At 39.7% G+C, this 13,045-nt stretch overlaps 1 protein-coding gene across 4 annotated transcripts in view; it reads right to left on the bottom strand.

Moving 5' to 3' along the window:
* MPP7 (MAGUK p55 scaffold protein 7) overlaps positions 1-13,045 on the bottom strand; it is a 215,425-nt gene that overhangs the window by 64,413 nt on the left and 137,967 nt on the right. For all 4 annotated transcript variants that reach the window (XM_043883946.1, XM_043883945.1, XM_043883948.1 and 1 more), the window contains one exon: positions 1,386-1,517. In XM_043883946.1, the coding sequence (XP_043739881.1) occupies positions 1,386-1,517 (132 nt within the window). The remainder of the gene's footprint in view (positions 1-1,385; positions 1,518-13,045) is intronic.

The raw sequence follows: 13,045 nt of genomic DNA, 5'->3' as shown, positions 1-13,045 counted from the left end.
AGGCTGTGGGAAGACTTGCAGCTGGGTCCCTTGAGACACAGTATCTGTGGGATGTCAGATGCTATGCCTTTTGGCTGAGTAACTGGAAAGATGAGACTGTCCACTGGGGAACCACAGAGTGGAACAGATTCGGGGACAAAGATCGGCTGACTTTTGGACATGTGAAGACTGAGATGCCTACCAGACATTCAAATGGAGATACTGGGCAGAATGACGGACATACAAACTTGAAGATTAGAAGAAAGATCTGTAAGAGAAATGTGACCTGGGAGTCACCAGCACATAAGTGGTCTTTAAAGTCACAGCTGGAGGGATCACTTCCAGAATGTGCAGAGATCGGAAAGCACTCAGCACTTAAAGGACTTGTTAAAGGCCCTGAAATATATTTATACATCAAGATAGATACTGGAATGGAAATGCTGGCTATCTGCTGATTCTCCTGATCCTTGGAGGGAAAACATGGACCTGAGAAATGGTGTCTCACTTTCTACATGATACTATTAATAGCACAACACAATCTTCGTTTTGATCCCTACATTCCTGAAGATTTTCTGTTTCCATATTGCTTTCCAAACCCTTATTAGCACACTTCCTTGAAGTATTCTTAGTGCAATGTACTTGCATGAAAATAAGATCAAAACCCAATAAAACAAGAGCACATTCCATGTGATATTGTACAAAAGCACCCCTTGGCTCCTGGTCTCATCACTTCAGCCCTTGCTTCATCATCACATCTGTTTTTGTAACGCTAACCCTTCTGCCTCCTTCTTTCACCTTAATAAGAACCCTTATGTTTACCTTGGTCCCACCTGATAATCCAAGAGACGGTCCCCACGTCAAGATCTTTATCTAATTCCAAAAAGTTCCTTTTGCCTTTTGAGGCTCTGAAGATAGGACTCGACACAACTGGGGGTGGGTGGGAGGCACTGTCCCACTACCACAGGCCCTGGACATGACACAGAGCTGCCTAAATCCCGGTGCTAAAACAAATAGCTACATCTACATTTTGAACTATCAGATTCCTGGTTAATTTCTCATTACTTTAAAATCAATCCGCTTTCGAGAAAAGCCATAAGCAATTATTTTCAGTTGCACTTTTTAATCTCAATCAGCTGCAGCTGGTGCATGTCACGTCATCTTTTATAGATGCCAACCAGTAACACTTTAAAAATGATTGCCATTCATAACCAAAAGAATGCCAGTTTCTTTGGCTCTGTTTTAATTTTTCTCCATCATCTCCTTTAGATGTGAATGCTCCATTTATTTCTGAGTTTGAAGACACAGAGGAAGCATATTTTAAAGATAGGAAAAATATGCACCCATCAGATTGGTCTTTATCATGGTATCCACTCATAGCTGAGCATAAAAGATGGACCAAAACTCACCAGCGGTTCTCTATTTTTGACCAGGCGGATGATTTTCACTGAGTCTTCCTCATCGTCAATGTCATCAGGCATAGGAGGCAACACAGGATCATAATTCTTCTGAGCCACAGTGTCATGCACAGAGAGCAGAGCCTATCAAAGTCAAAGGTGAAAAGTGTTCAGTATAAAACCCTAAACACACCCAACTATGAGGAAAATGAAACCAATGTTCTAATTGTGGCACAACAACGATAATAATGCAACTACTTGGAAAGGAACCTCTTACAAATTGGGCAAGGGGGTGCAGAACAGCAGAGGCAGCCCTCCATGGTCACTAATGGACAACAAGAATCAGCATAAGGCACCTTCTAAGCTGTGTATTCTCTGGTTCATTCCAGAAAGGTGGCAGCTGGGGGAGTGGGGAGGGGGTGTGTGTGTCGGGGGTGGGTGGTTACTTTTGAAGGGAGGGAGAAAATGAAGCTATAAATACATGATCAATGGGCCAGCAGGAGACTGGGGAAACTACGCATGCATTTTTTTTTCCTTTCCTTCTATTAGCAGAAAACACAAAAAGAACTGATCATACAACTGAATTTTCATTCTTCTGTGGTATTTTCACTTTTTCATGTTTAGTATAATAGGTGACTAATGTGTATTAAAAAAAAAAAAGTATTTCTAGTCATGACTGTTACGGTGGTAAAAGTTCTCAAAACAACTGCATTGTCACTAGAGACCAAAGATTAGAAAAACATGACACATCAGTATATTTGGGGTGACTGGGTCTAGACTTTTAACTGATTTGTTTCCCAATCAGTATGATCCATCAGTTATTCCAGCCAGAAGCTTAGAAATCCTTGAAACCTCTCTGCTCAGCTACATTCCCGACATCCAGCCCATATTCTGTTAAATCTGCTTCTAACATGTATGCTAACACTTGTTATCTTCTCTCTAGTCCAGGGCAGAGGGTGGCCGATTATGCCACCTATTTTGTAAATGAAGCTTTGTTGGCACACAGCCACACTCATTCATTGATGTATGGTTTATGTTGGCTGTCATGTTACAATGGTGAAACTGAATAGAAGCCACACACACATTTTACAGAAAAAGTTGGCATATCCTTGGTCTAGATCATTGATGCCATCATTTTTATCTGGGGCATTGTTACCTGGAGCCCCAACTGGTCCAGCTGCATTCACCTTTGGCTCATTTTCAAATCCATGACTCACAGTGTAGCCAGAGTGACTGTTTTGAAACTTAAGAGTAAATCATGTAACTGGTCTACTAGTAACTCCTGTAAATCTACACTGGTTTTGGGATGAAGAATGAATGAATGAAAGTCGCTCAGTCGTGTCTGACTCTGTGACCCCATTGACTATACAGTCCATGAATGAAGAGCATGGGATGAAAAGCAAACTCAAACTCTGAAGCACCTTCTAGTCTTGTATTTGTCTTCAACCTCACCTTACCTCCCCTGTCCTCACTCACCTTACATAACTGGCCTCTTTCTCTAGAGGAGTGACTAAAACATCTGATGTAAAAGCAGACCCCCAGGTTACTTGATCTCATAGCACCATCTCCTTTGCTTTAATACATGCTCATAACTTTGAACCACATTTATGTTTTTATGTCGGAGAAGGCGATGGCGCCCCACTCCAGTACTCTTGCCTGGAAAATCCCATGGACGGAGGAGCCTGGTAGGCTGCAGTCCATGGGGTCACCAAGAGTCAGACATGACTGAGCATCTTCACTTTCACTTTCATGCATTGGAGGAGGAAATGGCAACCCACTCCAGTGTTCTTGCCTGGAGAATCCCAGGGACCGGGGAGCCTCGTGGGCTGCCACCTATGGGGTCGCACAGAGTCGGACACGACTGAAACGACTTAGTAGTAGTGGTATGTCTTTATGTATATATTTGCTATCTGCTGAAACAGAAGCTCTTAAGAAGGCAAAGAAGTGGTTTCTTTATTGACTATAAGCTTTCTTATTGACTATAATAATTCATAAGCATACTGTAATGTGAATCTTCAAAAATGTCTGTGTCCCTGTAAATATCACCCAAGCAAGAAACACAAAATTAACAGAGCTCCAGGGGGCCCTAAGCGTGCTCCTTCCCAGTCACCATGACCTCTATTTAAATACTGCATAAATGCAATCATAAGCAGGTGGTTCTTTTTCCTGCTAGTAAGTGAGATTCATCCATGCTGTTACTGGTAGTCATTCTGTTTTCATTGTTGTGCAGCACTCCAACATGTATATATTTCATAATTTCTTTACCCATTATGTCTCTGAGGGACACTGAGGTTGTTTTCACTCTTGGCTATTAAAGCAATTCTATTATGCACATATCTGTTGATGCACAGATACACAAATTTGGGTTAAGTGCATTTAAGGGTATAATGTCTGGGTCATTAAACACAAGCAGATAAGACAAACAGGTTGCTCCAGCGACACTCCCACCAGCAGCTATGTGAGTTCTAGCTGTGTCTCAGGATCCAGCAGTTTACAGTATTAGTTTAAATCTGACCATTCTGAGTATACAGTGATAAAGTTCATCTTTCTCATAACTCATGATATCTTTTATGAAATGCTTGTTCAAGATCCTTGCACATTTTCCCATTCCATCTATCTTTCTCTTCTTGATTTGTAAGAGTCCTTTATAATATGCTGGATCCAAGGCTTTGTGCCATAAATATATTCTCTCATTCTCCCATTTGGTAACTAGTCCTTTCACTTTCTTATTAGCATTTTTTTATTTAAAAAAAGAGTCCAAATTAATGAGCCAAAGAATACTTTTGCCTTTATGGTTTGTGGTACCCAACAAAATTTTCAAAGGGATAGAATGAACAGCATCAAGATGACAAAATATCTGAAGAGATAATAGCTGCAGATTTCTGGCAGTTGATGGGAAACACAATCTGAAGATTCAGGAAGCAGGAAGAGTAAAAATTAACCCATGCTTACATTCATCATAGTGAAAAGACAGAATGCCAGAAACAGAGTAGTTCTTAAAAATATCAGAGAGAAAAACACAGATCATGAGAAAGAAAAACAAAATGAGAACTGAGTGATCAAGCAGCAATATAACTAGAAGATAAAAACACATTAAAAAATTATAGTCAGCTCAGAATTGTGTAGCTAGCAAAAGTACTGTTCAAGAATGAGGATGGAAACCAAGGTGAAGTTACCAGGTACCTATTAGAGAAAATTTTCAGAAAAAGATAATGAAGCAATGATTTTTTAAGACATTGGACATGAAATAAGAGAAGGACAGTGACCACTGAGAGACAGGAAATAACTGTGGGCCCTAAGACTGCCCAGCTTACTGTCTAGAGCAAGGTTCCTGGCTGTGTTGGGGGAGAAGGAACCCAGACAGAATGCAGCAGTCTTCCTTAGTGGAGACAAGAGAGCTGGGAATCAAGGGAGGTCAAGGGGTTAAAGTTCTCAGCGAAGGGATGAGAGCAGAGTGATCAACACAGACACAGAGTTTCTTGAGTCCTTAGCCAAGGTTTGTGTATGGACAGCTGCCAGAAAGGATTAGAAGAGTGGCTGGGAACTGAGGGCTGTCTGGGGACATCTTTGGTTTGTCATGATTCAAGGGATGCCATTGCCATCTGGCTTCCCAGGTGGCTCAGTGGTAAAGAATCTGCCTGCCAATGCAGTGGATGCAAGAGATGTCGGTTTTATCCCTGGGTCAGGAAGATCCCTTGGAGGAAGAAACAGCAACCCACTTCAGTATTCTTGCTTGGAAAAATCCCGTGGACAGAGGAATCTGGTGGGCTACAGTCTATGGGGGTGCAAAGAGTCAGACACGACTGAGCACACACGCATACACTGCCATCTAGTGCACAGAGGCCAGAGATGCTCCCAGGCAACCGATACCGTACTGAACAATCCCCACCCCGCCCCCAGATAGTTATCTAGTCCTCAAACTTAAACAGTTCTGGGGCTGAGAAACCCTGCATGAGAGGAAATGATCCCTGAAGCTTGCACAGGGCAGGAATAGCTCCTGTTCCCACGAGTTACAAGGAAAATTCTCACGATGTGCAGGGCACTGAGGAGAATTAGTAGAGGGGTACCATCTTCATAGTGGGAAATAATTAGCCAAAGATTACACAGTGCTAAGATCTCACCTAACATAGCTTAAAGCAAGCCTCTGAAGGATCAAAATGTTTCCAGGTTACTTAACTGCATGATGTGAACTCAAGAATATTATCTGTAAATATACAAAAATATCCAGCATCAAAGGAAGTAAAACTCACAATGACTGTCGGTCAAAAATTACCAGGCATGTAAAGAAAGCAGAAACTACACAATGATGAAAAATATAAAGCTATTAACTAAACCCTGAAAAATCACACAGATGTTAAGATTACACAGAACTAAATCTTGAAATTACAGACAGATCACTGAAAAGAAAATTAACAGTTATAATTGCACTCTAAATGTTCAAAAAGCTAGAATGGCTGAACATGAGACTTGGGATATACAAAAAATATTCAAATCAAGCTTCTATAGATTAAAAGGTACAGTGAATGAATGAAAAAAAGTACACTGAATGAGATTAACACTTGTAGGCAAAGCAATAAAACTGTAAAATGAAACACAAAGAAAATATAATGAAAAATCATGAAGACATGATTATTGAGCTGGTGGGACTTCAGTGGTATTATATGTACCTAATTGGCATCTCCAAAGACAGGAGAGGTTCTTTAAAAAATCTGAAGAAATATGACAGAAAATACTCCAAATTTGATGGAAATAAAAAAGCCCAAATGTTTCAAAGCACAATAAACAGAAAAGAAATAACATCAAATTGCATAAAACTAGTGAAAAAGGAAATCTTAAAATCAGTCAAAGAAAAAAACACATTACATACAAAAGAAAAAAGATTAAAATGTCCCCTCACTTCTCATCAGGAACAATGTGAGCAACATCTTTAAAATACTCAAAGAAAACTACTGTCAACCTAAAATTCTATACCTAGCAAAAACACCTTTTCAAAGCAAGGAATATTGTGAACTTCTTAAAGACACACAGAAGCTGAAGGAATTCATCACCAGCAGACTTGCATTACCAAAAATGTTCTAAGAAGTCTTTCAGACAGGAGGAGTAATAGCAGATGGGAACACAGATCTAATAAGTGCACTAGAACTGTTAACTATCTGTGTACTTATGGTAACTTATCTTGCACATAGTAAAAATAATCATGAATGCTAATTGAACATATTTTAAAGTAGATATGATGGCTGGGGCTTCTGTGATGGCTCAGACAGTAAAGAATCTGCTGGCAGTGCAGGAGACCCAGGCTCGATCCCTGTGTTGGGAAAATCCCCTGGAGAAAGGAATGGCTACCCATTCCAATATTCTTGCCTGGAGAATTCCATGGACAGAGGAGCCTGCTGGGCTACAGTCCATGGGTCACAAAGAGTCAGACACGATGAGCAACTAACAGATTCGTGATGGTTGAAAGGCAATGATAAAACACCAGCCATGTATTTTTCCTCCTTAGCATTGTATTTTCATATCTGGATTCCAAAAATAAAAAACTTTTAAGATTTACAGATACCAAGTTCATAATTTTTAACAGCTTTGCTGCATAAGTAGTTTTGGTTAGCAACATTTTTATTTTGGACAAGTAAAAGTAACTTTGTTTTCCACTCTTCTGTTTTAACTAACTTATTCTTCGCTATACAGATTTTCCTTTCAAAAGGCAATACCTAAATGAAATTGTGTTTCCATATGCCATAGCCACCAATCACAACTGATGGGTTTACCTGTTGCTTAGAAGACTCTGCAGGAAATGGAACACTGGGCTTTGTAACTCATCAGGCTTCTGAGCTCTTGCTGCCTTGGACCCCCTGGAGTCAATTCTACCTTCTAAGTATCTGTCAGGTCCTTAGAATTAAGTGTCTAACTCATAAGGATGAGTAACCTTGATTTATTCCTCCAGAAGGAAGCTTAACTTTTCCCTTCAGTATGCTTTAATGAAGTCTCGTCCATTCTGCATGCCCGGGCAATGAGTAATTTCTGGTAAGTGAATGTTTTGGAAAGCTAAAAAATTACAACAAATCTTTTTATTTTATTGCCTTTTTAAGAATCTACCAAATTTTCCCTGACTTCCTAAATTATAAAACCATGTTCTAGAGATGATGTCACCTCACTTTTATCAAAAAAGAGCCACTGAAGGACAACTCAAAGAGGCTGATTTGCCTTTAATGTGGCAACATGATGCCTAGGAAGTGCTTTTATTTACTGATGATTCTGCTTTCCCTGGAAACAAAGGCTCCCTCCTTCAGTGCTCCTATTTGGGTCCTTGCCCCTCCCCCACTGCAGTATGCTTTAGAGTCTGCTCTATCTACGTGGCCTTTTGTGACACTACCATCACTGTTTCCTCACCATGTGGCTTCCTTTATACTTTACTTTTCCTGGGCTTTAAGATTTGGACAAGAAGACTGGATTTTGTAGACACGACTAATAACAACTATTAGTTGTCTTTTGTATATGGCAACTGATCAGTTCAAAACTTTAAAGACTGAGTGCAATCCAGTACAGGAAGTAGTACATCCTATTACCCTATTTATAATGTTGGGAAATGTATATGTAATATTTTTGTATACAAAAAGGAATGAAAGGTAACGCAGTCAGTTAAGATGAACTATCACTAAAAGTACATGAACACATGATTTACAGAAGAAATAAAAAGTCATTAAGCGTATGAATGGTCTTCACTAGGAAAGCAACAGATAGAGATTTCTATTTTCTAATTTTAATTCAAATCACAGTTATGTATTATCCAAAATTGCTTTCTGTTTATTTCTTAAAGTTTTCTCAAGTCACTTTGTTAAAGGTAAAACTAAAGTCAAAGTAGTAAACTATTGAAAAGACTGTTGCTGAAGCTCCAATACTTTGGCCACCTGAAGCAAAGAGCCAACTTACTAGAAAAAGACCCTAGTGCTGGGAAAGGCTGAAGGCAAAAGGAGAAGGGAGCAGCAGAGGATGCGATGGTTAGACAGCATCACCAAATCAGTGGACACCAATCTGAGCAAACTCTGGGAGCCAGCGGAGGACAGAGGAGCCTGGCATGCTGCAGTCCATGGGGTCGCAAAGAGTTGGAAATGACTTAGCAACTGAACAACAACAAATAAACTAGTGTTATCTTACTAAAGGCAATATCATCAATCATTTATAAAGATGCTATTCCTTCCAACCTCATGTATGAATTTTTTTTAAACTTTGTGTGTGTGTGTGTGTCCAACTATCCCTGAAGCTGCAAATGCTCTTTTTCTATCCCATGATGATGGTTCAATTTTTACACTTCCATCTTTAATACATTTGGATATCATTTTAGTAGGCCTCTTTCTTATTTTTCCCAAATGATAATAAATAATAATAATAAATAATAAATAAAAATAATAAATAATAATAAATAAGCAGCTGTCCCAACACCTCGTATTGAAGCTACATCCAATTCCACCCATCCCCCCCTCCCTTGCCTCCACCCTTCACATTCTTTGTTAGGACCACAATCACGTATCACCCTAATTATTTCTACAGGCTCCCACCTTGGCTTCCTCCATTCGGGACCCATTCCTCTCAGCCTGCCACCACCCCTCCACCCCAGGGAACTGCTGTGCATACTACACTCAAGACTGATGGAGTCACTTATTCAAACCCTTCCAATGACTTTCCACTGCTCCTAGAATGAAATTCAAACTTTTGAATAAGCCCATAATTAGAAAGTCCATAGAATATATCATCTAAATAAGGAAACAAGTAAAATTAAAAGGGAGGCTATTAATAACACTGGAACCAGTCTGGCAAAAACCAGACTGTCCTGGGCAAACCAGGATATCCAGCCCTGACTCACAGGCACTGCTGTCCAGCTCCTGCCCTTCCCTTTTTTATAAGCTGTTGATCAGCCACACAAAGTCTGCTTTATACCCTCAAACTTGACAAATTATTTTCTTTGTGGGACTTCACATATTAGTCACTGTACTGAAACCTTTCTTCGCCTCCCACTCCTGACTGATTCCTGACTCTTCGTCACCTCACACTCAATCTCCGGCTGTCACCTTGTATGGACCACATCCTCTGCAAGGTATTCTTCAACCCTGTCTCCATTCCTATGTGCTCCACACTATTTCTGGGTGTGCCCTCTTTTTACCCACTATTTCTCCTACCACCTTCACTATTCTTCATATGCGTTCATGTATCTTCCTCAAGGTGTATTTATGGGGACTGCACAGAGTGGGCACTGAATTTATGTAAGAATAAATGAACAAAGATCCAACTCTGCTGACATTTACAAATTACTGAAGAAAGTTTTAATGCTTTTCAAAAATGAATTGGCAGATCTATAGAATCACGTATTATCATTTTATCGTGGGCTGGTTGTATACTTGGTTGTATATATGAATGCATGTTTTTAAAAAATCATTATTACTTCAGAGGTGCACTTCAGGTTTCCTTTCAGTATTGTGAATTAAATATTTTAACTGGAAGAGCAATCTTCAAAGAGTAAATAATTAGCTCCCCTGTCTCCCCTAATTAGAGAAGGAAATGGCAACCTATTTCTGTATTCTTACCTGAAGAATTCCATGGACAGAGAAGCCTGGTGGGCTATAGTCCATGGGATCTCAAAGAGTCAGACCCAACTTTCACTCACTATTCATGTATACATGTTATATTCTACTGCGCCTCGCTTCGCTCTTAGAAAGAAGAAAAAAAGCAAATATTTTCATTTGTTCCCAAGACAAAAAGTATTTGATTGTATTTTGAAATAGCTTAAAACTTATTTGGGAACTATACCTCTTAAAGTAATTACCTTCAAAAGAGAGATTCAGCATGATGGTGGCTAGTAGAAATGATTTCAAGGAAAGTAATGTTAAATGTTAGGGCAAACTGCAAAGAAAAATATTTTCTTCTCAAGACTGGTAAACTAGAAACTGTCACTGTCGACTGTACCATCATGGGTCTGCAACACTTCCCGTTTTCTACATGTTATTTTCCTACATGAAAGGTGAATACACACCTTTCATGCTGACTTCTCACCCATTCCTTAGCCACTCTGTTATATAAATGTGAACATAGACAAAATCATTCATCTGAGCTATTTTTGCCATAACAAAGTTTAAGCACTCGATTATAAAGTTTCATCCAAAGGTGTTGCATGATACCATCATGAAGGGAAGAAAACCCACATTTCTCTTCCTTCTGAAGTTTGTTTCCTTTCCTCCTATATGCCTCCCTTTTTGCTCACACAAAGCAAAACTCTCATTACCAAATGTGTGTGGGGTTTTCTTGACACCACGCGTTTTCCATGATGCCAACGGGGGTCCTACAATTCAACCCAGTTCTGAGTTCATCTTCTGGGAGAGAGCACCAGGTCACCACTTCAGGTGGCCACCTGTGCTTCTGGGTCAACCGACTGTAGATCCGAGGTTCCAATAACCCCCTCCATGGGTTTGAACAACTTGTTCCGGCAGGTCACAGGATTCAGGGAAGCACTTACATTTACCAGTTTATTAAAGGCTACAATAAAAAGACATAGATGAACAGCCAGATGAAGAGATACACAGGGGAGGGTAGGAGTTTCTGCCCCATGGCATTGCGTGCATCCCCCTCCTGGTACATGGATGTGCCCTGAGCCTGGAAGTTCTCTGGACATTACACTTTGGGGCTTTTGTGGGACTTTCTTATGTAGGCATAATCAATTCGTCTATTACGATGCTTCCATGTTTGTAACACGAAGTCAAACTGGGGAGTGGGATCATCATCACTTAGAACTCATGTGAAAATGAAAGCTTTGTTCCCCCGCCAAATAACCATTCACTTTATAAAATCTTTTAATTTCTAAAACACAATTGGTGAGAGAGTAAGGGTGAAAATTCTAAGCTTCTAATCCTGGTGTGGTGTTGCTGGTGACCAGCCTCCAGGTAGGAGCCGACCCAGAGTCACCTCATTAGAACAAGAAATGTTCCTATTGCCCTTATCACTTAGAAAGTTACAAGGTTAAAAAAAAAAAGAAAGAAAGAAAGAAAGTTACAAGGTTTTCAGGAGACCTGTTCCAGGGACTGGGTCAGAGACATATGTAAGTACAACAGACGCTCCTAGTGCTCTCATCACTCAGGAAACTATCTAGGAACCTGGGGCAGACACTAATACACACACACCTTCTATTACCTCAAAATCAACTGAGATCCAACACCCCTCTCTCCAGCCAAACGCCAGTTTTCATCCAGTGAAGTGAAGTGAAGTCGCTCAGTCGTGTCTGACTCTTTGCGACCCCATGGACAGTAGCCTGCACCAGGCTCCTACGTCCATGGGATTCTCCAGGCAAGAGTACTGGAGTGGGTTGCCATTTCCTTCTCCAGTTCCACCCAGTATACCCTCCTAATTACTAGTTATTCCATTTCAAACACTCTTGAATGGAATACCAAAAACACATTTTGTTTGCTGGGGGTCAGAAACATTCCTCTTTAGTTTCTAAAATTCAAACCAAGATAATACTCTCAAAAAGGAGCTTACCAAGCACCTCAAGGCTATTCTCCCTATGTTCTGATTAATATCAACTTTCCATGTACGGAACATGGAAGGGCCCAGTGAAGAACTTTTCAAAGCATTCATGAATCTCCCCTAAGCTCTTCACTTTCTGTGTACTCTGTCTTCAATATCAGGCAACCATTCTACAGTAATAGGATCTTTCTTCTTCTAGAAATAAATGCTTCTCTGCACCAGCCAATTCATCTCACATCACTGATCATAGTTCATTTAACCTTTACAGATATACATTCTTATGCTTTATATTTGCTTATATGGTTGAGAAATCATAGGCCATACATGTTCTCATTTTATGTTTTATTTAATACTTTCTTTGTCTGAATATCAGCTTGAGACCATATATAGCACTGCTACAAAGGAGACTTTTCAAAAAAGGTAGAAATCATAAGTTTTTGCATTTGGGCGGACATTTTCATTCAACTGTCTAGAAACGCTTAACAGAAATATGAGATACCTGATCACTTTAATTACGTAATTACCTATCTATATGTTATTCTGACCCCTGAACAATATTTCACATACATTAGTTATCAAGTCCAAAATGTATAGGTTATGTTGACCAATCACAGCTGGAGGAAAAATAAGTGATAAACTTGCACAAAAAATGGTGGGGAGAATTAAGATGGATCTACCAATATTTTACTGGAAAACTGCTTTGCTCTGTAAAATAGCAGGATGCATTAAAACACAAACTGGTAGAGGAGGGGGCAGGAAATGGAGAGGAAGCTGGAGGAGGAGGAAGAATGCTGACAAGGTCCCATAGAGAAATAGATATTGTTGTCAAACACACTGGCACACCATTAACTAGCCAAGTAAAACAAACCTACACAAAATCACTTAATAGGTTCTGTATCCTGTACTCTAAACTTCATTTAAAAGAAAAATGACCTTGAAGCTCCATTCTGTTTTCCAAATCATATGAGCCTCCCAATTTAAGTATTTTATAGATTGTCACAACATCATTATCAAAAACTCAACTCTTCTTCCTTAATGGGATTAAAGTGATTAAAATACTGTGCACTATTCAAAAACACATTTACTTGAAAATTGAGGGTTGAAACAAAATTCATCTGAAGTCCCAGAAAGTGGCCCTTTTTGGAGATATTTATTATGGGTGTCAC

Source organism: Cervus elaphus, chromosome 23 (genome assembly GCF_910594005.1).
Source record: "Cervus elaphus chromosome 23, mCerEla1.1, whole genome shotgun sequence".
In the NCBI taxonomy this organism is placed as follows: Eukaryota; Metazoa; Chordata; class Mammalia; order Artiodactyla; family Cervidae; genus Cervus; species Cervus elaphus.
This window is presented reverse-complemented; position numbering and strand designations above follow the sequence as displayed.